Below are 26,753 nucleotides of genomic sequence, written 5' to 3' on the forward strand. Positions count from 1 at the left end.
CTGAAACCAAATGGGTATATGCTAGTCACAGTCGGCTCTTGATTGATAGGTGGGTGGGTGTTATTTTACTGTGTTTCAACCAGAGGATATTCACAATACAAATCAATTTTGAATTGGGACCTTTGCACAAAGTAATTACTTTTAATTCTTAAAAACATGGTAGGCGATTTGCCATACAGTGTTTTGAGACGTAAGTATTAATCTTGGAATGCATATTGGGGAGATGAAGTTCATTGGGACAGTCAGACAATAACTTAACTGTAGGGCTCTGATTTTTATCATGGAAGTTATGGAAAGAATATATATGAAGAAAGTCCACTCCTTTGTCAGAGGGGAGAATGCATCATTTCATGGGAGATACTTTTAGGCCAGGGAGTAGGTCTATAGGAAAGAATGGAAGCATTCATTTTCCCAACTAGATTCCAGTGTTCCCTATTAGGGATGTGAACTTGGTGTGATTATTGTTCTGCTATGGTAAACGTTCCTCAGCAGCCTGGTAACCTTTCTTATTAATGTCCCTTGGATCAGGCGATCCTAAGTTGATTCGGTTTAGACTAAAATTGCACAATTGGTAAGAATTAAGTCTGACTTATGTTTTGAACTACAGATGAACAAACTTTGAAAAGTTAAGAAAAATAAGTAGGTTCAAGCTCTCAAAGATTAAAATGCAGAAGAGGCATGAAAGTACATTAAATAAAAAATACATACACAATTTATTCCAAGTAGAAGGGGGAAAAAATTGTAGAAATGCTATAGGTCTGTTGTGTGAGCAAGTATCTTAAACAGGAAATCAAGAGCAAGTAGAGAAACTGAAAGGAATGGAAAAAAGATTGATCAATAAAGAGAGCTGTCTCTTTTTATTTTAAAGGAGTCAAAATGAGAATTCAAGGTCCAGTCAACTACATTTTGTGCCCAAAAGAATCAACTAAATGCTTCTTCAGTCACATTATATAAAAATAATTTGGAGGAAAGATGTTGAATTATTATGTGCTGAAAAGGGTATAGAGAGAAAAGATAATCTAGGTATATAGTCCAAGTATTAAAGTACCAAATGCTTTTCTTCCTGCTTACTGAAAATTGAAGCAGTGGGGATGAGTATATGGTAATAAAAATTATCACCTGTAATGTGGAAGCAAATCTTAGATTGCTTACTGTGACAAAACTAGATAATTGTCTCGGATAGAGTGTCTCAGTATACTGAAAGAATGATCCCAAGAAATGGCAACTCATGTAGCATGGATTTGGAGTGAATTTAATTTGAAGATAATGCCCTATTGTTGGAGAAGAGCACGCATAGTGCCTGGAATCATAAAAGGCAGAGGATGGAGACGCAGACAGCTGTAGGCCTGTTAGTTTGACTTAAATTCTGTGGAAGACCAGCTATCTTAGAACAGCTACTGAAGGAAAGACTAATCAAGGACATGATCGCAGAAAATTGGGCAAAATGCAACATGGATTTTGTCCAAGGAAGATCGTGTCAGACTAGTATCTTCTTGTGATAGGGTAACTGACCTCTTAGAACAGGTCTGTTGGCTTGTCCTTATCCATCTAGATTTCAGCAAAGCATTTGGTACTTTCTCTCATGGGAAATTACAAGTTGAGAGGATTAATACTGTAATTTTGAAGTGGAAAAGGAGCTGTCTAAAGGAGAGATTACAACAGGTTATATTAAAAGAGGAGTTATTTGCTTGGAGAGAGATTACTAGTGGTGATCCTTGGGGATCAGTTTGGGGATTTATGCTGTTTTGAATGTATTCATTAGCAACTGTGGTGTAAGAAATGTGTGTGCCATCTCTAATTTAAAAGCCCAAAGTTGAGAGAGATTTCAAGTGTAGAGGAGGATTGGATTATCATATAGGAAGAATTAGATAATCTCTTGGAGTAAGAGAAATGGTGTGAAATGTAATAGTAAAAACTGTGAAGCCATGTACTAATGGCTAATACAAGGACCTTTTCCATAAGATTGTCTTATTGGGGGTTCATAGTCTGAAGGTGATGGAGGAAGAGAAGGACTTGGGTGTACTCATTTGGAGGATAACCAATCAAGGTTTTTTTTTTTTACGCAGCTGTGAAAATAATCCAATTTGAGGGCAAATTAAGAAGGATGTAGAGAGAGAGATCTTCTGTAGAGAGAGAGAGATATTATTACAGTCACTGTTCAAGCATTGGTAAGACCCCAATTAGAATAGTGTGGACAGTTCTTGTCATCTGACTGAAAAGTTTGAGAACTACTGATTTTAAACTTGAGACGGCCCTCAGAAAAATGTCAGTTCTTAGTTTTCACTCGGTTTTTACCACAGAAAGATAAAGCAATTCCTCTGTTGCAAAGAACTCTTCGGTTTATATTGTGAATCCTGTTTGCAAACCTAATGTGCTAACATTGCAATGCACATTACAGCACCCTTGAAAGGCTCTCAAGGCACTCCAGGGTGCCACAAAACCCTGGTTGAGAATCACTGGTTTAAATTCATTTTTAAAAAAATCTGGAATAAGATTGCAGAGAAGGGCTAATAAGGTCTTCATTTCCCTAATTGTCCTGTCTTGATGAGATGAGATTTAAAAGAGCTTGGATTTAACTTGAGGAACAAAAGAGGTTCAGAAGGGGAAATTATTTATAAAGAGTAATTTATTGGTATAAATATTAGGAAAGACAAAGTTATTTATGTTAAAGAACAATATTGTGTAAGAACAAATATGTACAAACTTGTTTACCTATGCGTGGCTTCTGGTAATTTTATATAGCAAGGCTTTTCTGGTTGCTAACAAAGGTTGGCCCTTCTTAAATATATATTATTTGGCACCTGTGGGGTGGAATTTTTCCTTTTTCCCTGTTTTCCTTCTTCCCTTTACTCCAAAGCTTTGGATCTTGACCTGTATACTCAAGTACTCCTAAATTGTAATGAGAAACCTCTGAGGTACCCAGTTGGTTGGTCTTGTCAGAGGTCAAGGTCAAACGAGTTGCCAGATTCCAGATCAAGGCAGGATTTTCTCAGACTGGCATGGGCTGTGGACTGTTGGTGGGTTTTTTGGAGTGGGGGGGCATTGTTTGGTTTTTTGCCTTCTGCAGTAGGGGAGGGTTTGATTTATTTCCAAAGAACTGAGTATGCTTTACTTAAGCAATTTTGCATTGGTGAAGATTGTCTCTCTTCTATGTTCCTGTGGTGCACAGAATAATAGAAACGTAGGTCTGGAAGGTCATCTAGTCCAACTCTTTGTCCAGGGCAGGATTGTTCCTGACTAAACCATTTTAGATGAATGTTTGTCTAACTTGCCCTTAAACATGTCCTGTGACATTTCCACTGTCTCTCTGAATATAGTCTAACTGTTTAACCACCCTCATTGTGAAGAGTTTTGCCTAATATCTAATCTAAATTTCCCTTGCTGTGATTTGAGATTGTTGCTCCTTGTCCTATCCCTTGGCCACAGAGAGAAATTTCCACCATCATCCCTTTAGGTATTTGAAGATTTATCACATCTCTTCCCCCTCACCCCCAGTCTTCTCTTCTCCGGGCTAGATAGTCTTTGTTCTTTCAGTCTTTCCTCATAAATTCTGTTTCCTAGACCTCTGATGTTTTTATTGCTCTCCACTGGACTTTTTCTAATTTGTCCGTGTATACATGTATTTCTTGAAGTACAGTGCCTAAAATAGGACTCACTGCTCCAGGTGAGGGCTCGTCAGCATCACATAGAGTGGAAGGATCACATCCTTTGCAAGTGACTGTTCTGTTAATACAGCCCAGTATGCTATTGCTTTTTATTTTTTTTATTTTTTTGCAAAAAAGAGAGCACTCTTGGCTCCTCTTTAGCTGATGGTCCACTGTAACCCACCAGGTCTTTCTGCAGCACTGTGAGGTAGCTGGTCATTCCTCAGTCTGAATTTGTGCATATAATTGGGATGGATAGAACAGTTAGAACTTCATGCTATGCTGATCTGATATCTCTTTCCTTATCCTCCTTCTCCATTGTGGTTATTAGTCCCCTGAATTAAGTTGGGAACAAATGAAGCATGTTGCTTGAAAACTGCAATGTAGGATATTTAAATGTATTATAAATCTTTGTTAACTTTAGCAGGTTTGTGCTGTTTAAAATTATGCCACTTTGATTACTGTCTTGCTTTTTGTTCTCACTTCACTTCTGACATTATTTTAAAGTCCCATGGCTTGTGAAATGTCTTGGCCAGAAATGACTGGCTTTATCCCAGGAACACAGAGAGGTCTTGGGGGGGGGACACATGTCTAGCACTGAACTGTCAGACAGTATGTATATATATATATATATATATTCCTGGTCCTTTGGTCTAGCAGTGCATTTTTTGGAACCAGTGTAAGGCTGACAATAGCAACTCTGAGACCATTTCATGAAAATTGACGTAGTAGGTTTCTTTTCTTTCTCCCCCCCCCCTTTTACCTTTTTTTAAACATCTTATTCTTATTTCAAAAGCAACCTTTTGCTTTATAGTATGAAAACTGCATACTTCAGCACTTTTACATATATTGACTTGTTACTTAACTACTTAACTTATTTCTCCACAGGCTGTGATAGGTGTACAGTTGGTGATTACTATGGTGATGGCTAGTGTCATACAGAAGATCATACCTCACTATTCTCTTGCTCGTTGGCTTCTCTGTAGTGGCAGGTAAGATAATAAACATAATTGCTATGGTGTATATATATGGATGCGGTGACAATTGTTTTTTTTTTTATATATTTATAAATCAGAAAATTAAACTAATTTTAAACTATTTCCAGTAGAATGCCATCATCTGCATTGCTTGTACCTGAACCTGGATGATTATAGGACTTGAAAAAATAATAAAATGCTTGTTCTAAAGCAACAGTCTTATACTTTTAAGCTTCTTGTTCATAAAATTAGAGGTTGGCTGGCACTTCCTATTTTTAAAGAGATGAGCTACATAGCGATTTTTATCTTTTTAATATTGTTAAAAAAAATTCATATCTTGAGGTCCCATAATGCTCAATATTTTTGCAGTGCCTTGTGTTCCTAATCCCCATTTTGATTAGCCTTGCATGTAAGAATTTTTTTAGAAATTTACCCCAAATCCTATTTTCTGACTACTTCAGAGGGTAGGATTTGTGTAAATTTCAATATACTGCTCTCTCACAACAATAGATCAAACAGACATAATGAGTTGCAAGGGGAGCATTCCCTGTATGATTGTGTCCATAATAACTAAAAACAGCGGCTGCTGTGAATGTAAATCTGTGTCTTAAATTTTAGAAAACTGTATGGCTTGCTTATTCTTCTAAAGAAACTCTGAATCATTAGAGGATATTGTCCTGCTCATAGTTAATATTCTCAGGATCTTAACAATAACCTTCCAAGTTATTAGTGAGATCCCAAATCTCCACTTTTTTCAATGATTTCTCAAGTATACCTAGACTTTGGATATGCTGTTTACTGGTGTGTGTGTATTTATTTAACTTTTTCACTACCATTTTCTTCTGCATTTTATGGTTGGCCCACTTTTCTCTTTCTTTAAGAACTCTCACCATGTTACAATGTGGAAAGCTCAGATGCGATTAGAAAGTAGTTATCAGAGTAGATTGGGGTAAAAGTTGTTTGAGCATCTGCTGGGTTACAAATCTGTCCCGATTTTCTTGTTATGTAATCAGTATTGTTCTCTAACGGTCATATTTTAAGTATTAATATTTAACAATGGCGTTTAAGTTAGCTTGTGAGTATGTTGGGAATTGGTGCATTTTGAAGAGGGAGGGATTCTAGTAATGGGTAAGTGGATAATCTGAATGGAAACACTACTACAGTGTAGATGTCACTTCTGAGTTCATCTGCAGGATATTGAATATCACAGCACACTTTCAGGTCCTCTAAAATAATTTCAGGATAATTATTTGTGAAGTTCTGCAGTTATTTAATGCATATGAAATTACAAGTGACATTTATCTTTTAATAGTATGTGTTGCGATCTTTATTCAAATGACATATTTTCTTTTTTTTTACACCCTCTTTTAAAAAATACATGCAGCTATATAGCAAATGCTTTTGGAACACTTTTGATTTTGTATATTGTTAAATTTATGATTTTCATATTGCTGAACTTCTTAGTTTGAGTTGTATCTATTTTTTAAGCTTTGTTTTCTCTTAATGAGCTATGCAGGATTTTCTGTATAGATGTTGTTAGTGAATAGCTTTGTATTTCCACAGTCAGTATTAGCCTGATTCTTCTCCCAGTGACCTTGATGGGAATTTTCCTGTTACCTCTTAAGTCAAACAGTTTTGAAAATTTGCTTTGCAGTATTCATCTGTATTTGAATACCAGTGATTTGACTGCATTATTGCTTTGCTGACCACAAAAAAACATCTGAATCTAAGTCTGAGGACAGTCTCAGTAACCTCATTTTGCTTAGGAGGGGGGAAAACATCAGTTTCTCCTCTAAGGAGAGCTAAACTGAGAATTTTCTCCCATCTGATCATGCATTTGTGTGTTCTTTTGATTTCAGGCTCTCTTCAGCTATTCATTCATTACTGAACTTTTTCAAGCTCTGATAACACCATTTCAAGTTGTTTGCTGTCTGTTTTTGCTGCCTTCCCAAAGGCCAGCAGGCTTTTCTACCAATGTCTTTAAATCTCTAACAAAATTTATTATCTTTAAAGAACTAGGTAACTCATAATTGAGAAATTTACACTTTTTAACGTAAAAATGCGCGCTAGCGCGCGCAGGCGCACACACACTTTCTCTATTAAACTAGAAATTTGTGTATTCTACGTTTAAAAAAAAACGCACAAAAATACAGACCTTCGCTAGGACAAATAGAATGTAAAAAAAATGCTAAGTTATAGGTTTCCAAAGCAAGTGAACCTTCTATCATTGATAAATGGGAGAACAAATGCACTGTTTTTCAGTTAATTGAGAATCATACTTCTCCAATCTTTTACTGTCAGTAAACTTCGACAAAGTTTAATTGTTCATGTTAATTGTGTGCATGTAACTTGCAGGTTTAGGTGCTTGCTACATGTGACTTCCCAAATTAATCGCAACCGTAAATCACTTTTCAATTCATACCACCTCTGTCTTTCAGTTTTTTCCCTAGCTAATGGCCTTAAACCACATGTACAGTGTAAACATAACCTCAGCATTTCCTGTGGTTTGACTGCTGCAAGTACCTGAGCTAGCTGACAGTAATGTATATCCTGTCTGAAACAGATTTGAGCTACACTTTTTAAAAATTTCTGTTATACTAAAACCTGTGTGTCTTCAAGCATCTCTCTGGTTTTTAGATTATAAACGCTAAAGCTTTTCAGCCAATAAGCAACATCATCATTTGCATGTCTTTTACATTTTTTTCCCTGGGATTTCTGTGAGCTTTTAAAAAATAACAACCAAACCCTTATTTACTAAGAACCATGTTTGCAAACAGATCTGCAACAAGGTCTTGTACCTAGGTATGGTTTAAGCATCCCTTAACTCTGCTACTGTTGACAAGGTACTTCTGTCCAAATTCCTGTTCAGGACTCTTCTCTGGTGTTCATCCTAAAGATGCAGTGGAAGTGGCACTGGATTCCACTTAAATGAGATTTTTTTTTAAACTCTTCTTATTAGCAGGACACAAGTTTTTTATCTGTTCAGTACAGTTTTATAGGTTTGATGGCTGCCTTAATGCAAGCTCTGTCCTCACATTGTACTAAAACATTTTTTTCTTGAATGTTAACTGCATGTATTTTTGAAGATGAACATGAAGCATTTTGTCTAATTATTTTTCTTACTGCTTACTCGCATTTTCTCATGTCTGTAGAACTTCTTGTTTCTGGGCCCAGTCTTACTCTTTTCCATTTAACTCCTGTGGTAGTGTGTTCAGCTCCACAGGGACTCCTCCTGGGTTTAGGCAGCAGCGCAGCTCTGTGGGTCTGCCACCAATGTCTCTGAACTCTTGTGGGCATGACTCTAAATTCTGAAGCAGGTCATATCTCCAAACTTTTTGACATTTGTGCCCAAGTCATACAAAAGACAGGGAGGAAAGAGCAACATTTGATGTTCTTTATAGCCTTTGAATTAAGCATTTTTGACTCGTGGACCTGATTTAACCTAGTTTTGGACCTTTTGATCTATCTCAGATATGACTCTTGTTGCACAAACAAATCCTTCATTGAAGACTACATAGATTGAAAATAAATAATTGAATAAAGAAATTCACTTTCATACACCCTAAATTTAAAAAACAAACAAACAAAAACTTAAATCTCTTGACTGATGCAAAGTCCATAGTTGTATTATATTAAAACAAGTGAAATATAGTCTTGAGTTTCTCTAGGAAGGCCTTAATGCTAGGTGTATGAGTGTTCAAATAAAAAGGTAAGATCCCTGTAGTTTATTAATATTGGCATGTTCAAGAAGAAGAGGTTTCTACACAATCTAACATTAAGAAGCCCTGAGAAAGCAATTATTCAAGTACTACACAGATTATAAATCACATCCTTTTAACCTCCTTCTATTTGAGATAGCAATACCAAGTCATACTACTCCTTATACACTTAAGTATTTATTATTTGTATTACCATAACATCTGGGCACCAAGTAGTGTACCGAGACTATAGTGCTAAGTCAGACAGATTTCTGAAATTGGGACACTTCTCTGATACCCAGTATTATATATTTAATTTGCACAAATAGACCTTATAGCTATCATAGCATTCATTCCCAAAGCAATTTCAAGAAATTCTAACTTCTGACATATAGCGAAGTCCAGATCTTGGGAGAACTGATAGTCTCAGGGCAGAGAAATTGTATCTGCTGTATGCAGGGGTGACATGTAGGGGGGGTGCATGTGGGTGCATGTTCACCCCCTGAGCATGCTGGTTCACCCCCCTGCAAAAAGGCGCTGCCAATGCTGCCGGCGGCATTTGCGGGCAGTCTGCGGTCCTTGCAGACTGCTGCCAACACTGTTGGCAGCGTCTGCAGGTGGTCGTTGACCCCTGGTCAGTGCTCGCCAGCGCCAGCAGCGTCTTCAGGAACTCGCGGCTTACTGCTGCCATGCCCCCCCCCCCCCCCCCCCCCCCCCAGCTGCCGGTGGCACGCATCATTCATGGCTGTATGCATATCTTTTATGCAGCTGGAGGCTTTACTTACCAGAATTCTGTGAATCCAGTCCTTAAACCAATGCCATTTTTTTTGGTTGAAGTAGTCTCCTTGCTTCCAGATCCTGGGATGATAGATAATGATGATAAATAATTAACCTTGTTTTGGCTCCTCCTATTTGAAGACTGCTTATGTTTCCCACCATTGCAATAGGATTTTCATGGTAATAGATCTCTGAATCTTAACACTTACCACTTTCTTAAGGAAAATTATCTGATTTCCTCCCTCCTTCCCTCTTCTCTGGTAAGGCACGCAGATGTGTCCCACCCTAGTGACAAACGAACATCCAGAATAGAGATGGAAAATGGCATCTCATGACTGGGAATTGTTTTTGTGGTGGGGAATTTCCCTATTTGAGGTACAAGTTCTTTTGTTTCTTCCACAAGGCACACTTAACACAATCTGTACTTTAGCAAAGTAAAAAGTGAATTACCCTGCCTTTTAACCACCTGCAAAAACAAGGAACTCCAGAGAGCAGTGTAGTCCCCTCTGTCAGTGATTGGCTCTTACGTTTCTGCTCCAAAGCTAAAAGCAGGCTGAAATACCCGTTACAAATTTGTAGGTTTTGCTTCTTGCCAAATGGAAATTTTCAAGTAACTTTTTTCCAAATCCGTTGTTCATATTAAGACCAATAACTTCCTTATCCACATTTCCATCCTTGAATGTTGAAGATAATACATGTACTTAGAACAGACTAAGGGAGAGCTCACTTTTAGGCTCCCGCAACACATTACACTTAAGACGTGATTAACTAGTTAATTTTGTCTTAAGTTGTGACCCAGCCACATATTCAGTCAGTTAACGGTATGATAAAATGAGGAGTAAGCCACTAAGTTAGTTCACAAAAAACGTGTACTAACTTTGTGGCTTGTTCCCATCACACTATTAATTGAATGTTTGGCCAGGCGCTCCTCTGTGGCTGGGAGCCCTGTCAGTTGATGGTGCTAACAGCTGCAGGGGAGCCCCATGTGCTTCCATGACTGGGAGGCCTGTCAGCTGATGGGGCTTGCAGCAATGGGGCTAGCTGACATGGCCCCCTCCTTCCCACCCCAAAACAAACAAAACCAAAGTCAGGGCAGGAAACGGTATGCTAAGGTCTGCATGGGAAAATTGAGTGGTATAGGTAATAAAAAACTTTTGCATTAGCTATTCCAGAATATTTCTGTTGCATCAGCTTTTTTATTGAATAAAATTCACTTTTTATTTTGGAAAATTACCAAAATAATTATAGTGGAATAATTATCCTAGAGCAAAATAATTCTAGAGTAGTGTCTGTACAGCATAGTTACAGTGGTATAATTTTTCTGATTTGCTTTTCCTCTGTAGACATGGGCTTAGTTGCCGTGTGATTTACCAAGTTCAGTGGCAGGGTTTTTTTTTTTAATGTAATGACTACCATTTCATTCTCTTACTAATTTAGGATCTGAGATGCTTAAATACTTGTTTTAATTAAAAAAAAAAAAAAATCCATTCACCTCAGATAAAGTGAAGTTTTGACGGTTCAGGTTGAATCTCATTCATACTTACACAGGTGTTTTATTGAAGTGCTGTAATATGCAACAATAATAAACAATAAATTAAAAATAAAAACAAAAAATAATAAACAAGAAAGGTTTTTGTACCTCCTTACCTGCCTCTGACATAGGATGACAAATCCAGGGAGGAAGACAGCCTTATTTGCAACATAGCGCAACATTTGCAACGCAGAGCAACATTTTCACAAAAGGATTCCCAGATACCCAGGGGAATACGCGTCCAGCCTCAACTTCTCTTGTGCAAAATGGAATTTATTTTCTACCTAAGAAGACTTATACAATCTTTAATTTCTTCTTAGCCTGATGAAGGGTGCACATGCCCAAAAGCTTGCAAAGGAAAAAATATTTGCTACTTTTTAGTTTAATAAAAGACATCACCTCTGAACCAAGAGTTTTGTAATATGCAACTGAAACTTTTACATAAGTACGTTAAATGCTTCTATTGATATTGTGTTTAACTAAAAAATTTTTTTTCTCTTTTTAGTTTACGATGGTATCAACATCCTACTGAAGAAGAACTACGAATTCTTGCAGGGAAACAAAAAGGGAAAAGCAAAAAAGACAGGTAAGTGCTTATTCAATTGTCTTGAGTGTGTTTACATAAGCCATGCAGTGACTAGATTGCCAGCTGACTTTGGCAGATCTTGTCCGTGTTCATGCTACTCAGTAATTTTATAACAGTGAGTAGAGTATTATTTCAATGTGAAGCACACTGCCTTTGTTCAGTGCTTTTATTTTGAATTTCTTTTACTAATCTTTGAAAGCATTTGGCTTAATTCTTAGTCTAAAAATAACCCTTCAAATCCGAATGTTTAGAAAGAAAGAAATTCTTCTTTGTCAGTCTTTTCCTGATAGCATCAGTCAAGTTTCTCGTTACATGTCATTGCTCTTATTTGCTGTAGTTATGTATTGACTTGGGATCTTGAAAATTGTTCTCCAGTAAACTAAAGTGTTCAGTGCCTTCAAATAAGGAGGACTACATGTTGTCCCTCATAGAAAACTGGCCATTGAAACTGCAAGGATTATTTTTTATTATTGTATCAAATTTAGGGGTGTTACTGAAAGACTGTACTTGCTCTACCTTTCTTAAATATTGTAATGTGAGTAAAAATAGGCTTGTTAGTCTGATGTATAAAGCTGGCAAGGTCTTGGAACATTTGTCAAAAAAAAAGAATAATTAAAGGCATAGACGTATGTGGAAAATAAGATAAAATGCAGTATGGGTTTACCAAAAATGTGTGTTAACTGGCTATCTTTATTTGATTATGATAAGTAACTGATTTTTGCAAAGGAAATATAATAAAGAATTTCAGACCTTCAGTAAAGCTTTTGATACAGTATTGCATGTGAAACTGGAGATGGTGGTTTTGCATAAGAATTATAAGGCAATAAGAAACTATTTAAATGGGCAGACTGCAACAGATTGTGCTGGGCCAAAACAGGTTACTTGTGGAGTTCCTTAAAGATGGTATTATGACTGATTTTATTAAATGTTTTAATTTATGACCTTAACACAAAGTAGGAATGTGCTAATGATATTTAGCAAGGACACAAATCTAGTGAATAAAATTGAGATTCATAATCTATATGGAGGAGAAGTGGAATAACACAGGAAAAACTAGCTGATTAAGATTGTAGTAGAAATGGATTGAAATTTAATAGAACAGAGTGTAAAGTCATGCACTTAAGAGATAAAAATAAAAAAAGTGTTATAATGGAAGCTTGTCATCTGGACTTGAGGGGAAGAAAGACCTGAGTATATTAGTAGATCACAGGCTGAGCCTCCAGTCTGATACAGCCATGGAAAGCAGAAATGATCTCAGGATGCATCAGGCAAGTTATGTGGGTGTTTCAGAAAGTAACAGCAATTTTGAAATAAAATATATAGCTTGCAGTGAGTGGGAAGCTACAGAGTAGCAGGGAACACTGATGCCACATTGTTTACAGCTATGTAGAGAAATTATGTTATCCAGTAAACGATCATTGCACACAATATGGTTTTATTTCAAAATTGTCATTACTTTCTGAAACTGCTTTGTAACTCCATTAGAAAAGACAGGGAAATATTTACTACATATGTAAAAGGAGCTGGTAAAAACTCACCTGGAATTCTGTATAAAGGTCTGGTAGTTCATGTTCAAGGAAGTTCAATTCAAAATGAAGAGGTGCGCAAGAAAGGCTACTAGGATGATCCAAGAAATGGAGAGCTCACTTTGAGACAAGACTACAAGAAGTAGGTTTGTTTAGGCTACAGAGAAATCTGCATAGAGGTGATTGCTCTAAATACATGCAGATAAAAAACAACATCAAGGGGATGAAGAGCTATTGAAACAAGGATAATCAAGACACAAGAACAAATGGATATAAATCAAAAGATTTCTAACCATCAGACGAGTGAGATTCTAGACCAGCCTCTCGGACATAGTGAGAGACAAGAAACGTAATTGATTTCAATATGATGCTAGATTAGTAACACTTTATATGATATAGTTGTCTCTAGCAGCCAAGGTCTGGACTTGAAGAACCAGGAGATCCTGTTTTTTATGTTTCTAATACGAACTCTTCTGACATTTTCTATTGTCTCTCTCATTGTCACCTATGAACAATGTCTATTTTAGGTTCACTGCTCTTGGAGGTAGTATCTATGTTTCTCAGCTTTTATCCTACAAGTTACTTTGACAGTCATCTTGCAAATCCTATTTACATTCTTTAATTTTAAAACAAAAGCAATCTGGGGACTGTTTCGTAAATAGCTTTAATAATTCCACTGTAGGGATAGTAGGTTCATCTTGATTTAGCAAAAATCTGTTATATCCCATTACATTTTTCAAGGGAAAAATGTAGTTAATTTGGGTGTCACATGAAGATGGATAACTATCCACATGAATAACTAACCATTGACAGATTTATGTATTTATGTGTATAGATCTGGAAAATAAGTATAGCAGAAATTCAAGATTTGAATCATCATTTCTGAACTGCATAGCCTACAGGTTCTAGCCTGGGGAAAGCAGATGTCATTCAAGTATTCCTGAACTCCAGTCATCAAATACCTTTTATTAACTTCACCAAACTTCTGCCATTACTAATCTATATATTCCCATTTTTATTTGGAACAGTCTTTACTCATCAAACTACAAATACAGTACATAAATGGAAGCATACATGTAAATTTAATTTTGTTATGTAGAAATTACTACCAAATTTATTAGTAAGCACTAATACTGGTCCACCATCTGCATAACTTGGAAACATTATTGCTTTACAAATCCAGTATTTCAGAATCTCTTTAGTCTCTTCTTTGGTGGTTTAGAAACTTTTTTTACTCCCAGCCATTTCACTTTAGAAAAAAGCGCTGTTACACTGGCATGATTTGAAGGTTGTTGTAAGCATGATCCTTAAAGTACAGTGAACCGTTCAGAAATGCAAGTCACCAGTTTGCATTATGTACGTGCATGCTTGTCTTTTTTGGTTAACTACAGAAATTTATACTTGTACTCACAGACAAAGCTTCCAAACTAGGATGCAGGAGAAAATGAATTTGTCTTGTTCAGGGAAGTAAACAGTTTCCTAGTCATGAAACAACAAAGTGTTTTGATTGGGTGTTCTTTGTTTCACTTTTCAGCTAGTGAAGAATTAACTGTATATAGGAACAAGAGGCAGTGGCCTCTGCTGCTGGGGTTGTGCAAGAAATGAGAGAAGGGGGAAAAAAGTGCTTTCCTTTCATTGACAGACAAGGTTCCTTGGGTGAATCTGATATCTTTTATTAGACCAACCCATATAGTTGGAGAATAGTTATTAAGCAAGCTTTCGGGTTCAAAAACCCTTCGTCAGGCTAAGCAGTTGGTGTGCGCTCTTCCTGGATGGAATGAAAAGTAAAGAAGCCAGAGGCTGGGCTGGTGAGTTGAAGCCTTCTGTCTGCAGTTCTCAAAAATGGACCTTTACCTTGGCGTATCAAAACCAGCAAAATTAAACTTGCAATAATTAAGTCAATTTCAGTTTTCTGGTATCCATATTTGGAAGTGTGACTTGTTGCCTGGCACGTTTGCTTATGGCTTGATGTAGTGGCGTAGACTTGAACTTCATCTGATACCCTGCAACTGCTTTTTTGGCCACTCTTGAAACTCAAGGATATTATATTAAGTTCTCATTTTTGGACTATTTTCTTCTCATGTACTAATTTACAGACTCAGATCCATTCCTAATAATTAGCTTACAATGGATTGAATTTGTGTTTGCCCAATGAACCATATCCTCATTTTAGGAAGAAAATTTTAGCCCATGGTCAGATTGGTACTGATTGGAGGGGGGGGGAGCGGGCATTATGGAAAAAAAGGTTGCTGGGACATAGAACATACATCCTTCCTTTTCTCATTTCAATGATGTTTGAACATGTATCAGAACAATATAGTTTTTCTTAGTCTAGCACTTACATTTGTTTTAACGTATCAAAACTATTTCTGATGTGCTTTGATATTTTCTGGGAGCCTGTAATGAAAAGCTAACTTTTCACCCTATTAAAAAAAAACAACAAAGTGTTTTCACAGACTGTTTTCAGCACAACCTTGTTTCTGTGCTGTTACAATGATATTTTTTTGGCTGCTTTGGGGTCAGTTTGGAATTAGTTTGAGTAATATCTCGTGCTACTAATATGTGGTACATTTTGACAAATATGGGACATCAGAAACTTAGAGCTCCAAATAAAATATGTATCTTATGGGTTTTTAATGTACTCAGTTCTGTGTTTTTCTGCCATTGGCCTCCCAGCTGTGGCTGTTTTCTTCTTACTAGTCCTTTCTTCTGGACTTAGAGCTTTGCTTTGAAAAGTTACACCATAAAAATGACACTATCAACTTTATCAGTTTACCATAGAAAAAGGTCAAGCTGCTAGGAAATATCTGTCAGAAAGGTGGGGACTGTGTGTACAGTGTGTACAGAACCTGTTCTGTCCTTGTTGCGTTTGTGTTAATGTATCCCAGGTGGCACAGATGAGCAGAATATGGATAGAGCTTAAACCAGGGATTTTTAACCAGTGTTATGGTACCATGGGCTGCCTTGAGATCCTTTCAAAGGTGCTGTGGGATGTCACACAGTGGTACTACTGTTAGGTTTACAACAGATTCACAAGATAAACCAAGATATTTAAAATAGAAATCCATAGTTCTGGTTTTTCTTAGTTCTTTGTACCAGAAAAACTGCTCTATTATTTTTCTGTAGTAAAAAAAAAAAGAAAAAGAAAACTATGAACTAGTCTTTTTCTGAGCAGTGCCTCAAGTCTGTCCTGGGTACCTGAAGTCTAAAAAGATTAATCTAATCTTGCTGGTAGGGTAAGAAAGAATTTAGTTTGCCTTCCTAGAGCTGTTCCTCAGAGATGATAATGATTAATTTTGCTTATTAAAATAAGCAGATGTGACTTAGTCTCATTTTATAGTTTTGTTTTGTTTTTTCTGGTGGGATGGGGGGTGTTTTTGAGCTTATCTTTATATAGTTGTTAACAGGAGAACAGATCTGTTCTGCAAGACATTTACACTGTCATCTGAATTGTATTTTCTAAACACACTAACGTGGGCTATAATAATTTATAAGGCCAGGAGACCCCATAGAACTTGTAGTCTCACTCAGTGCTTGTTTACATTTGTTTACATTAATAGATTGTAGCAATTGATTGTTTTGTTTCTCTCTCATCCTGTGCTGCTGACCCAATCTCTCTGCCAACAGTTCCAGTTATCTTCAAAGCTGGATAATTGCTTGTTAATTTCTGTAAATATTACTCGGTAACTTAAAACATGAAATTGCTATCTAATGGAGAGGGATCTTGGAGTCATAGTTGACTCCAAGTGTAAGCCGGCAGTGTAACGAACCTATCAACAAAGTCAATCGCACCTTGTCGCGCATTAGCTGATTCATGACCAACACATCGAGGGAGGTGATGCTCTATGCGGCATTGGTCAGGCCGCAGTTGGAGTACTGTGTCCAGTTTTGGGTGCTGCACTTCAAGAGGGACACGGAGAATCTGGAGAGGGTTCAGAGGAGGGCCACTCGCATGATCAGTGGCCTCCGTGAAAGCCATACGAGGGGAGGTCGAGGGATCTGTATCTCTTCAGCCTTCATAAGAGACATCTGAAGGGAGATCTTGTAGCTGCCGATAAGTTTATCAAGGGAGGACAACAGGGAATTGGAGATGCACTATTTACCAGAGCACCCCTAGGAGTAACTAGGAATAATGGGCGCAAACTAGTGGAGAATAGATTGAGGTTAGACATTAGGAAGAAATTTTTTTACAGTAAGGGTGGCCAGAATCTGGAATCGGCTTCCAAAAGAGGTAGTACTATCGCCTAACTTGGAGGTTTTAAAGAGGAGGTTTGATAGATACCTGGCTGGGGTCATCTGACCTTGGTCCTCTTTCCTGCCAGGGCAGGGGGTTAGACATGATGATCCTTTGTGGTCCCTTCTGACTCTACAATCTATGAATCTGTGAAGTATGATTTTAATGCCGCATTCTGTCAGCCTCCGGGTCTGAGCCTTACCCTTAAATTTTTGGCTTAAATTTACTTGATTTTTTTTTTTTAGTTATATGCATAGCCACAATGGTATTTCAAGCTCTGACAAGATAGAGTTAATAATAATTATTCATATGTGCCAACTTAAGCTCAGATACACATTTTATATAGAGAATTAAGTCTTCACGTGAAAAATGTGCATCATAGGCATTTTAAAAGCTTCCTCTAGATGTTTAGATGTTATAATATTGTTGCACATACTATATGCACACATACTTTTTTCTTTTCTTTTTTAACAGGAAATACAATGGTCACATTGAAAACAAGCCCCTAACCATTCCAAAGGATATTGATCTTCATCTGGAAACAAAATCTGTTACAGAAGTGGACACTTTAGGTAAGGAAAAGACTACAGTTGGATTTAGTGTGTCATAATATATTCTTCAATTATGCAGTTTTTTTTTTTTTCATTCCATGTACATTTGTGAGATATGCTTCTATGTTTTTTATGGAGGAGAGAATAAAAAAACTCATAAAGAAAAAATGAGCCAAAAAGCAAGAATTTAAGATGACAACTTTTGCTCTATAAGAGACATCTAAATAGTGGCATTGCAGAAAAGAATGCGGAGCTAAAATCCAACATGAAGCACATCTGATATTGCAACAGGCTTCTTAATATAGGAGGATATCTGAAGGCTAGGATCGTATACATATTTGAAAATAGGCATGTGAAATATCCTCCTAGATTAGTATAGGCAAAAGAGTCAGTTGACAGGTATAGAAAAATATTTCATAAAACACTAAGTTCATTACAGCATAGAAACATATAATTTCATGTATCTGTCTGAGAAGTTTTAAGTGAAATATTTATGAACCAAGCAAAGATGTTACAGAAACAAACACTTGCATATACTTCAAAGGTTCTGGGCTTATTAGGCAAAGCTTAGAGGAAGGACTGTTAATTTCTATATTTTTATTTCCCTATGGGAAATATAGGTAATGCTCTTATTTCCCATATTTAATTATATGTCAAAACTGTGATACAGCCGAGACTTATAGATACGCCTGTGTTGGGCTGAGAAGATCTTCCATACAACTTAATGCAGTGGTTCTCAACCTTTCTAGACTCAAAGGTACCGTTTGGAAAATGCTAGCTCTTAGTTTTCACTCATTTTTTCACTACAGGAAAAAATAGAGCATTTCTTCTGTTGTAGAGACCTCAGAAAGACTGTTAACAGGTCAGAATTCCTGGGTTTATCTTGTGAATCATGGCTGCACACTTAACTGTGCTAACATTGTGTGGCATGTTGTGTATATATTCAATACATTTAAGTATTTGAGCTAGCTCTGTTCTGGTGACCTGGGCAATATTGAAAAACCAGGTGGCGAAGAGAGCTTAAGAGGTTATTGACATTTGTACAGTTTTCCATCTGGCCTGTCTTAATTGAATAGCAGATACTAGAGCAGGGGCGGGCAATTATTTTGGGCAGAGGGCCGCTTAATGAGTTTCGGTGAGCTGTCGAAGGCCACAAGGGTTGCCCCACCCCTTGACAAGTGCCTCCCCTCATTGTTTGCCATCTTGGGACCAGAAGTCCTGCAGCTAACCTCTGACCTTTGCCACTAGATGACTCTCTTCCCTTGCCCCTGGAAATGTTCCTTTTGGGAAGGGGGTTTGCTATCTTGGAACCAACCCCCCCCCCCCCCCCCATTTATATACTAAAAATTCAAACATCTGTAATAATATATTTTAATTTTACTTTTTAAAATATTTTTGTCTGGATTTGTGTGAGTTTGTGTTGTGTATATATAGAAGTGATTGCATAATAGCTCATAATGAAGTCTTACTCTTGTATATTGGGGGGTGTAGGGGCGTGTGTATGTGGGGGTGTGTGGAAGTCGGGGTGTGGATATGGGGTTTGTGGGGGTGTGTGGCAATGTGTTTGGGTGGGTATGGGGCTTGTGGAGAAGGAGGGTGGCTGGGAGTATGTGGCAGTGAGCTAGGCTTTCCCCAGAGGCGTGCGGATGGCTGCTGTTTGTGGGGTGTGTGACAGTGTGTGGAGGATGGTATGGTTGTGGAATCTGGGGAGGTTTGTGGGATGTATGTAGAAGCCCCCGCATGCGCCCCCCTTGAGCCGGTCAGCACCCGCCCTGCAACAGCCCAGAATCCGTGCATCCTGCAGTGCCTCCCCCGCCACCGCTAACAGCCCAGTGTGGCCCACTCTGTGCCACCTGGCCTGACGCATTCTACCACTCCTGGGCATGCACTGGGGTTGGGGTGGCTCCCTCCAGCTGCCACCACTGCTGCCCCCAGCTCCATGGTAGTGGGAGGGACCAGTGCACACAGTTGCATGCCCTGTGCTGGATCTGGGCTTGCCCATCTGGGCTGAGTACTGGCACTGGCCAGGCAGAAACTGTTGCTTGGCATGGGGAAAAGCAGCCCCTCCCCATCGCCCCTGTGAGGCAGTTTTTGATGCAGCTGGCCGGAGCCTGTATTGCACCAGGCTGTGGTACGGCTCTGTCACTGCCGTCTCTGGGCTGCCTTGCGGCTGTTCTGCGTTGTCACTGCTACCATTCTGGGCAGCCCACAGGTGGTGATGACAGATGCAGGGCAGCTTGGTGTGGTATGGGCTTCAGGTGATTGCACCAAAAACTGCATGGTGGCAAAGGTGAGTGGCCGCTTTCTCCCGTGCCAAGCAACAGTTTCTGCCCAGCCACTGCTGCTGCTCACCCTGGATGGGTGAGCCCACAGCCTACACTGGGGCCGAGGTTGAGCAGCAGTGGCACGGGAAAGAAACAGCTGCTTGGCGTGGGGCAAAAGTGGCCCCTCCCTCTCCTGCTGCTAGCGCTTCCTAGTGCAGCCACCCGGAGCCTGCACAGGGCTGCCCTGTGTCTGCTCTGCCACTGCTGCCCCACGGGGCAGCCCCATATGGGCTCTGTGCAGCTACACCTGAAAATGCCAGCAAGGGGGAGGGGCCACTTTTGCTCTGCACTGAGCAGCTGTTTGTTCCATGCTGCTGCTACTCAGCCCAGATGGTTGAGCCTGGAGCAGGCATAAGGTCGGGGCTGTGCAAGCTGGTCCCTGCTGCTACCGCAGGTCTGGGGACAGCGGCAGCCAAAAGGAGCTGCTGCTGCCTTGTAAGACAGCCCAGCTGCGAATCTGCTCCAGCCCTGCTTCATGCCCAGGGGGACAGCAGGATGTGCCATGGCCAGGCAGTGCTTCAGCCAGGCAGGGTCAAAGGACCCACCGTTGGCTGGACAAAGCCCCTTTGTGGGCCAGATCCAGCCCACAGGCTGTATTTTCCCCACCCCTGTACTAGAGCTTACTATTTGGTACAAGGCATTAAATGAACCCCAGTTTTTCATAGCTTTCTAACTATGACACCATTGAAAATATCTCAAGGCACCCCGGGGTGCAGCAGCATCCCAGTTGAGTCATTAACTTAATGTAACTAGTACAGGAACTTAAAATGCCTCATTTGAAATATAGGTAAGACTTTTGAAAGTAGCATATGAGCAAGGAAAGAATTTTCAAATATTGTTAAATACTGTTTGTTTAAAACAATGCGATTCATTATTACTGAAGTTTTACTGACAGTAAAGCAATGTTTTGTTTTAAAGGCAACATTTAGACTGCTGTTGATACTTGTGGACCCAAGATTGTATCCATAAAAGAAAAAGTACTGTTATTCTAAATGAAGTATTCGGCTTAGATGTGCATTGAAATATCTTGATAGTAGTAACCAGTTTAATTTTTACTTGCTACCTCGATCTATTCCCTGGGATAAATGCTCAGGGTTAGTGTTTGGTTTACCTAATGAAATGTGAAAAGAATGGGAAGGTCTTAGTTTACTAAATGCATTTGTGGTCTTGAGCAGATCTTTGAGCAGTTTCTAGGATTCACAACAAAAAAAACTGTTTCCTCTTAAGCCATCTGAACTGTCTGGGCTGTTGTATATACTTGTGGTGCCTAGTTAAATACTTTCATGTTGCATAATTTTCACAATTTGTTCTGAAAACCAAGAAAGGAATCAGAATCCTCAAAAACAAATCTTTGGTTTATTCTTTGTAAGAATATAATTTGTGTATTGTATTTAGGGACCTACCTAAATCGTGGTTTCACAGAAACTACAAAAAACAATATTATCCGCAGTTTCTGGGAAATCCGGCATTGGCCACATTCCTCCTCCCCTCCCTCATCAGCGAAGGGCAGGGCCACTAGGCCCATCTGCCAATTAGTGGCAAAGGGCAGAGCCTCTATGAAATACCTGTGAAATCTCTGTATACTGCAAGTGACCCATGAAAAATTATTTGTCTCACCCAGACTTGGGTAGGTCCCCAATTGTATTGTATTGTATATTTTTCAATATAATATGTTAAGTAGTTTACGTTCTCAGAAGATTACAAAATTTAAGACAAACTGTTTAGACCTTTGCCTTGAAATGAAAAAAGAATTAGGAAGCCAGTTCATATCAGGAAGTTCAGGTTAAAAAAAAATCCTCTAAATAAATAGCATGTAAAATACTTAGCAGAATACTAAATTCCACATTTAAATTGTCTGAATAGATTTCACAAGCTAGCCTTGTATATTTTGTGCTACGGTTACCTGATCTCATTACAACGGGGACATGAGTGTTTTAAAAGAAGTGCACCTCTTACCAAATGTAGAAGAGAGATTTTTGCAGCTGCTGCTACTTGTATATCCTGGACTTACCTGGACATCAAGTAGTAACAGCTGTTGTGAATACAGTATTTTAAATATGCTTTATATGTTAAGTGCAAATTATGTTAGCTTTGTCATTGCTTGTCTTAAAAAGGTCATTTGTGCTTTCTACTTCTTGAAAATCCTTTGTTTTTCAGCATTGCATTATTTTCCTGAATATCAGTGGTTGGTGGATTTCACAGTTGCAGCCACGGTGGTATATCTGGTAACTGAAGCCTATTACAGTTTGATGAAGCCTTCACAGGAAATGAATATCAGTATAGTCTGGTGTCTGCTTGTATTGGCTTTTGCAGTGTATCCTTTTTATGACTTTCAAATATTTTTTTTTTCCTTTTTTAAGATTTTTAATACCTTTCTACAATTCACAGATGGTAACTATATTTACTTTTGGAATCAAAACGTTTTCATTAGGAAAAGGAAGTTACTGGCATCATCCAGTATGCTGCATGCTACTTAATCATGATACCAGTCTCTGTTCATGGGTCTGGATTGTTCTGTTTTCCAGAACAGCAAAATGTTTAACACTAGCTTGTGAAAAACCAAGTGCCGAAGATATTTTAAATGGTTATTGACATTTGTGTAAGTTTCTGTCTGGTTTTTCTTGGTTGAATAGCACATACTGGAGTTTATCATTTGGTACAAGGCCTTAAATTAATCTAGATTTTTTTTTATAGCTTTCTGACTGTACCAGTGGATTGTCATTAAGCTTCCTGACTCAGAATTTAAAATTGTAATGGGAGCTGGCAAAGTACAATACAGAATAGTATTACCAGCTACCACATAGACTTGCTGGAAGGGTGCTTGGATGAGGATATGATCCTGAGAGTAGGAGAACACAAAAGGAGGTAAAGGAGGTTTTGAGAAGGAATGGATTAGGAACCAAGAAGTGGTGTTAAGAGGAACAGGAACGTAGGTGGAGTGGTACTGTGCAGAACTTTAAACTTTTACTTTTCACCCTCAGTATGGAAATAGAGGGAAAACCATGCACTGTTTCTGGAGACATGTAATGGTAAACCAGTTCAAGAGGTAGCTGGTATATTTTGTGGGGGCAGGCAGATATAGAAAGGCCTAGGAGGAGTTACAGTAGTCAGCAAGAAGCATCACATTTTTTTGCTAATAGTGATAAAGAGGAAAATGGTTTGGGTTTTTTTTTATTTTAAGATGTGATCAGTTTGAATGAATGAGTGGAGAAAAGAGTAAAAGTGTGGAAAGTCGGGCAAGTCTGGTAATTAAGTAACTTCTCTGCTTCTTCCAACACCTACTAAACAGACGGTAGGTTTAGCTATCTTGAGTTCAATGCTGAAGTTGGATCCACATGGGGAGCTCATGTTATGATCTGTCCTTGATATTGGCCCTGCTAATTAGTAGGTATGCAATAAAACTGAGCCCTGTGTGAAGTTGATACATCTGTACACACCTTGTTTGTCCTGTTTGTTATTAAAATATGTGCTTTAATTGTACTAAAAGCAGTAACACATTCCAAAAAAATCTCTAGTAGCAGAAGAGATCCAGACAATTCTTGCAGTCATTTATAAGTTGATTTGGAGGAACTGTTATAGCTAAAAGAGTGTACTTATGATATGAAGACATATAAAAAACTAGAACGCTTGGTTCTAAAGTGATACCTTCTATTAGACCAAGTGGAAAATGGCAAGAAAATTGTCCTTTTCTGCAAGCTTTCGGGATCAAAGTCCCTTCATCAGGCTCTGAGAAAAGTGTAGATGGTACAAGATGGTAAAAAGTCCCCGTAGGTAGGAAATAAACTTCATTTTTGTACAGAGGGAGCTGAAGATGGAAGTCTGTCCCTCTGGGTCCATGAGAGTATCTTTGTGAGCTGTGTTGAGTAGCTCTTTAATGTGTTGATCAGGTAGAATTCCTTCCCTGGAGGTGTCAAATGGCAGGCAGGGAGGCAAAAAAACTTCCTCATTGTTTTGCAATGAAGTTTAAAATCCAAAATCTTATGATATGAAAGAATGGAAAGTTTGGCTGTAGTCCATTTCAGGCAAAGTACTTCACTGACTTTGACCAACTAGGATAGAATACCATTTTTTAAGCATGACTTTCTAATTACTTTTAAGTAGGACAAAGTAGTGTTTGGCATTCCCACAGCATGCTGTTAGCATGTCATGTCATCTTCATCTCACTGGATTGTATGGACTAGACCTACTATATTGTCATTTATTTTTATTTGATTTAAATGTAGAAGTTATATAATGATTGAAATTATACAAAGGGTACTTATCCCAGGTGCTTTTGGTAGTATGATGAAGTAATTGATTGTAACAGGTGCAGTTTTAGTAACAAGGGAAAAAAAAAATAGCTGTGCATGACCTGCAACTCAGTCCTGCTGTATGGAGTGTAACAGTTTTCCGGGTTCTCAATTCTTCAAGACTTCTTTTCATCCTGTAAACCAGTGGCTCCCAACATTGGGGCATGGCTTAAATCAGGGATCCTTGCTCTGCTGTGCCCCCTCCCCCCCCCCCCCCCCCCCCCCCCCCCCCCCCCCGGCAGGGCTTTCCTGGCACATAGTCCACATGGCTCTTGCTGCTGCTGCCCCCTGTGATCCTGGCCCAGCTTGGGCTCTGCTGGCGCCGCTGGGCATGAGTGTGTTTGTGGTGGAGAGGCGAGAGTTGCGACCTAGATTTAGGGTCGCAGCCTAAAAAGGTTGGTAACCACTGCTATAAACCTCAGCCTTTCCAGTAAAAAAAAAAACAAACCAAAACAAAAAACTATGGGTTTTGTAAAACCTACTTAGTTCATTTGTGCTCTTTATTAGGTTGACAGAGGGATTAAACTGACGAGCTTGCACAGAGAAATGTCCTGTCAGGAGTTGTCCCTCTGTCGAAGGGAGCACTAACTCATACTTCTGCTGATATTAATTGAGAGGAGGCAGTCAGGAACTGAGCCTTTCAGAACTTATTAGTCAAAATCAACATAGTTTAAACTCCACTTAAAAACCAGTAGAGAGCCGATGTTGTTCCTGAACAACCAGTTTCAGGTGCTTGGACAAATATTACATCCATTAATGTGTGGGTGGCCATACCCTTGTTTACTTCATTTTTCAAATTAAAGTGTAGCCAGTTACAGCATATTGCAGTAGTTTCATCTCTTAAGTGACAGGTCTGGATTAGGGCTGCCTGTGGAATGATTAAAACATTTAATCACGATTAGTTGTGCGACTAAGAAAAAAATTAGTCACAATTAATCGTGATTTTAATGGCACAGTTAAAAACTCAAAATTATGCAAAATTATGCAGGTACTTTGTATAGTTAGGGAGTGAGTGCAGGGTGTGTGTGGGGAAAAGGTGGAATTTGGAAAGGTGTGGGGGCTGTGGGTGTATGGGGGACAGTTTGGAGCCTGGGGAGAGAAGGGTCCTTGCAGGGGGTCTGGAGCTCGGGGAGACCCCCATATGCCTTGGCAGGATGCAGGGTACTATGGGTTAGGAGTAAGGAACATCAGCAATGTTTTGGGGGAGGGGGCTGTGGCTTGGGAGTGAGGGGCAGGGATAGGGCACAAGCATATCACTGCCTTCTCCCTCCCCCCCCCATCTTCTTTTTTTGAAACTGGAAATATTGTAACCATACAAGAATGCAGCTGGGCTGCATGTAGAGTAGCACCCAGCAGGTAAGTCTGCGGAGGGGAAGGGGTGCGATTGGGGGAAGGAAAGGGGTGGGGAGGGCAGATCAAGGCCCCCATGGTGAGGGAGGGAGTGGGGCAGGGGCTGGGGTGAATAGGACCTCAGGGCAGGGAGCAGGAGAGAGCTATGGCGGGGGAAGGGGAGGAGGTAGCTTCCTGCTGATGCACCCCCCCGCCCCCCCAGGAGGCATGGGGTACATGTGCCCCTTGGATTTGTACGTGGGGCAGAGGTGGGCTTCCCACTGTGGGCTGAGACTCTGCACCCTGCTGCCTTTGCCCCAGGAACCGCATGCTGGCTGTGCTGTACCCCCTTCTCACTCAGCGGCAGGAGGCACAACATGGCATCACATGGGTCCCAAGCAGGGCACCAAGTTCTCAAAGGTAGTGCCAAGTCCCAGCCTGCCTCTGCCCTGTGCACAAATCCAGGCCTCCCTCAGGGGTGCGCACAGTGGCAGGGAGCCCTGCTTACCCCGTGCCTCTGGATGAGCCACCCATGGCTCCATCCTATGACACACCCTGGCTCTGGGGTCCCATTCACCACCACCCCTGCCCCACTCTCCCTCTCTCATGGGGGGGGGGGGGAGGGCTTCCATCTGCCCCTTCCCCTTCTCCTCCACAGGCTTACCTGCTGGGCATTGTTCTATATGCCACTGGACTGCATTCCTGGCCTCATGCATGCTGTGGCTGCACACCTGCATGCAGCATCTCAGAGTGGAGCCTGGGCCATGCCTGGATTCCAAAACCATGCCTGGATTCCAAAACCATGCGCATGATTAATGCATTAATTGGTTCTTGTGTTAATTATGCATGTTAACAGATTTAATTGATGGCCCTAGATTATTACAGCCCACACACACACACACACACACACACACACACACACACACACACACACACACACACCTGTGTGTGTGTATGAGACAGAAGGTTGTAGCCCTTTCTCTTCATACTAGTGGTAGAATCCTCTTCAAATAAATGTAATTCTAGAACCATGTCCATGTTGCACATGTGGAACAAATGACTGATATCCAGGCTTTCAGCCCCCAAATAATAACTGTAAGTGTTGTGGAAACAAGTTGAGGGAAACAATCCGATCATTACAAATTCAGTTTCAATTTCCTTGTGTCTTTTATAAAACATAAAAATTTTACCCTTTTTAGGAAGTAGTTTGTTAAGTCAGTGAAGTCAAATTTTCCACTAATATTAAATCTCCCCTACCCTGGGGGTCTTCAAGAGGAGGTTAGATGA

At 39.5% G+C, this 26,753-nt stretch overlaps 1 protein-coding gene across 6 annotated transcripts in view; it reads left to right on the forward strand.

Moving 5' to 3' along the window:
* The window catches only part of TMEM161B (transmembrane protein 161B), a 106,092-nt gene that overhangs the window by 12,796 nt on the left and 66,543 nt on the right, over positions 1 to 26,753 (forward strand). For all 6 annotated transcript variants that reach the window (XM_006266713.4, XM_019483136.2, XM_019483148.2 and 3 more), the window contains 4 exons: positions 4,533 to 4,636; positions 11,133 to 11,213; positions 17,448 to 17,545; positions 22,006 to 22,162. In XM_006266713.4, the coding sequence (XP_006266775.1) occupies positions 4,533 to 4,636; positions 11,133 to 11,213; positions 17,448 to 17,545; positions 22,006 to 22,162 (440 nt within the window). The remainder of the gene's footprint in view (positions 1 to 4,532; positions 4,637 to 11,132; positions 11,214 to 17,447; positions 17,546 to 22,005; positions 22,163 to 26,753) is intronic.

Source organism: Alligator mississippiensis, chromosome 3 (genome assembly GCF_030867095.1).
Source record: "Alligator mississippiensis isolate rAllMis1 chromosome 3, rAllMis1, whole genome shotgun sequence".
In the NCBI taxonomy this organism is placed as follows: domain Eukaryota; kingdom Metazoa; phylum Chordata; order Crocodylia; family Alligatoridae; genus Alligator; species Alligator mississippiensis.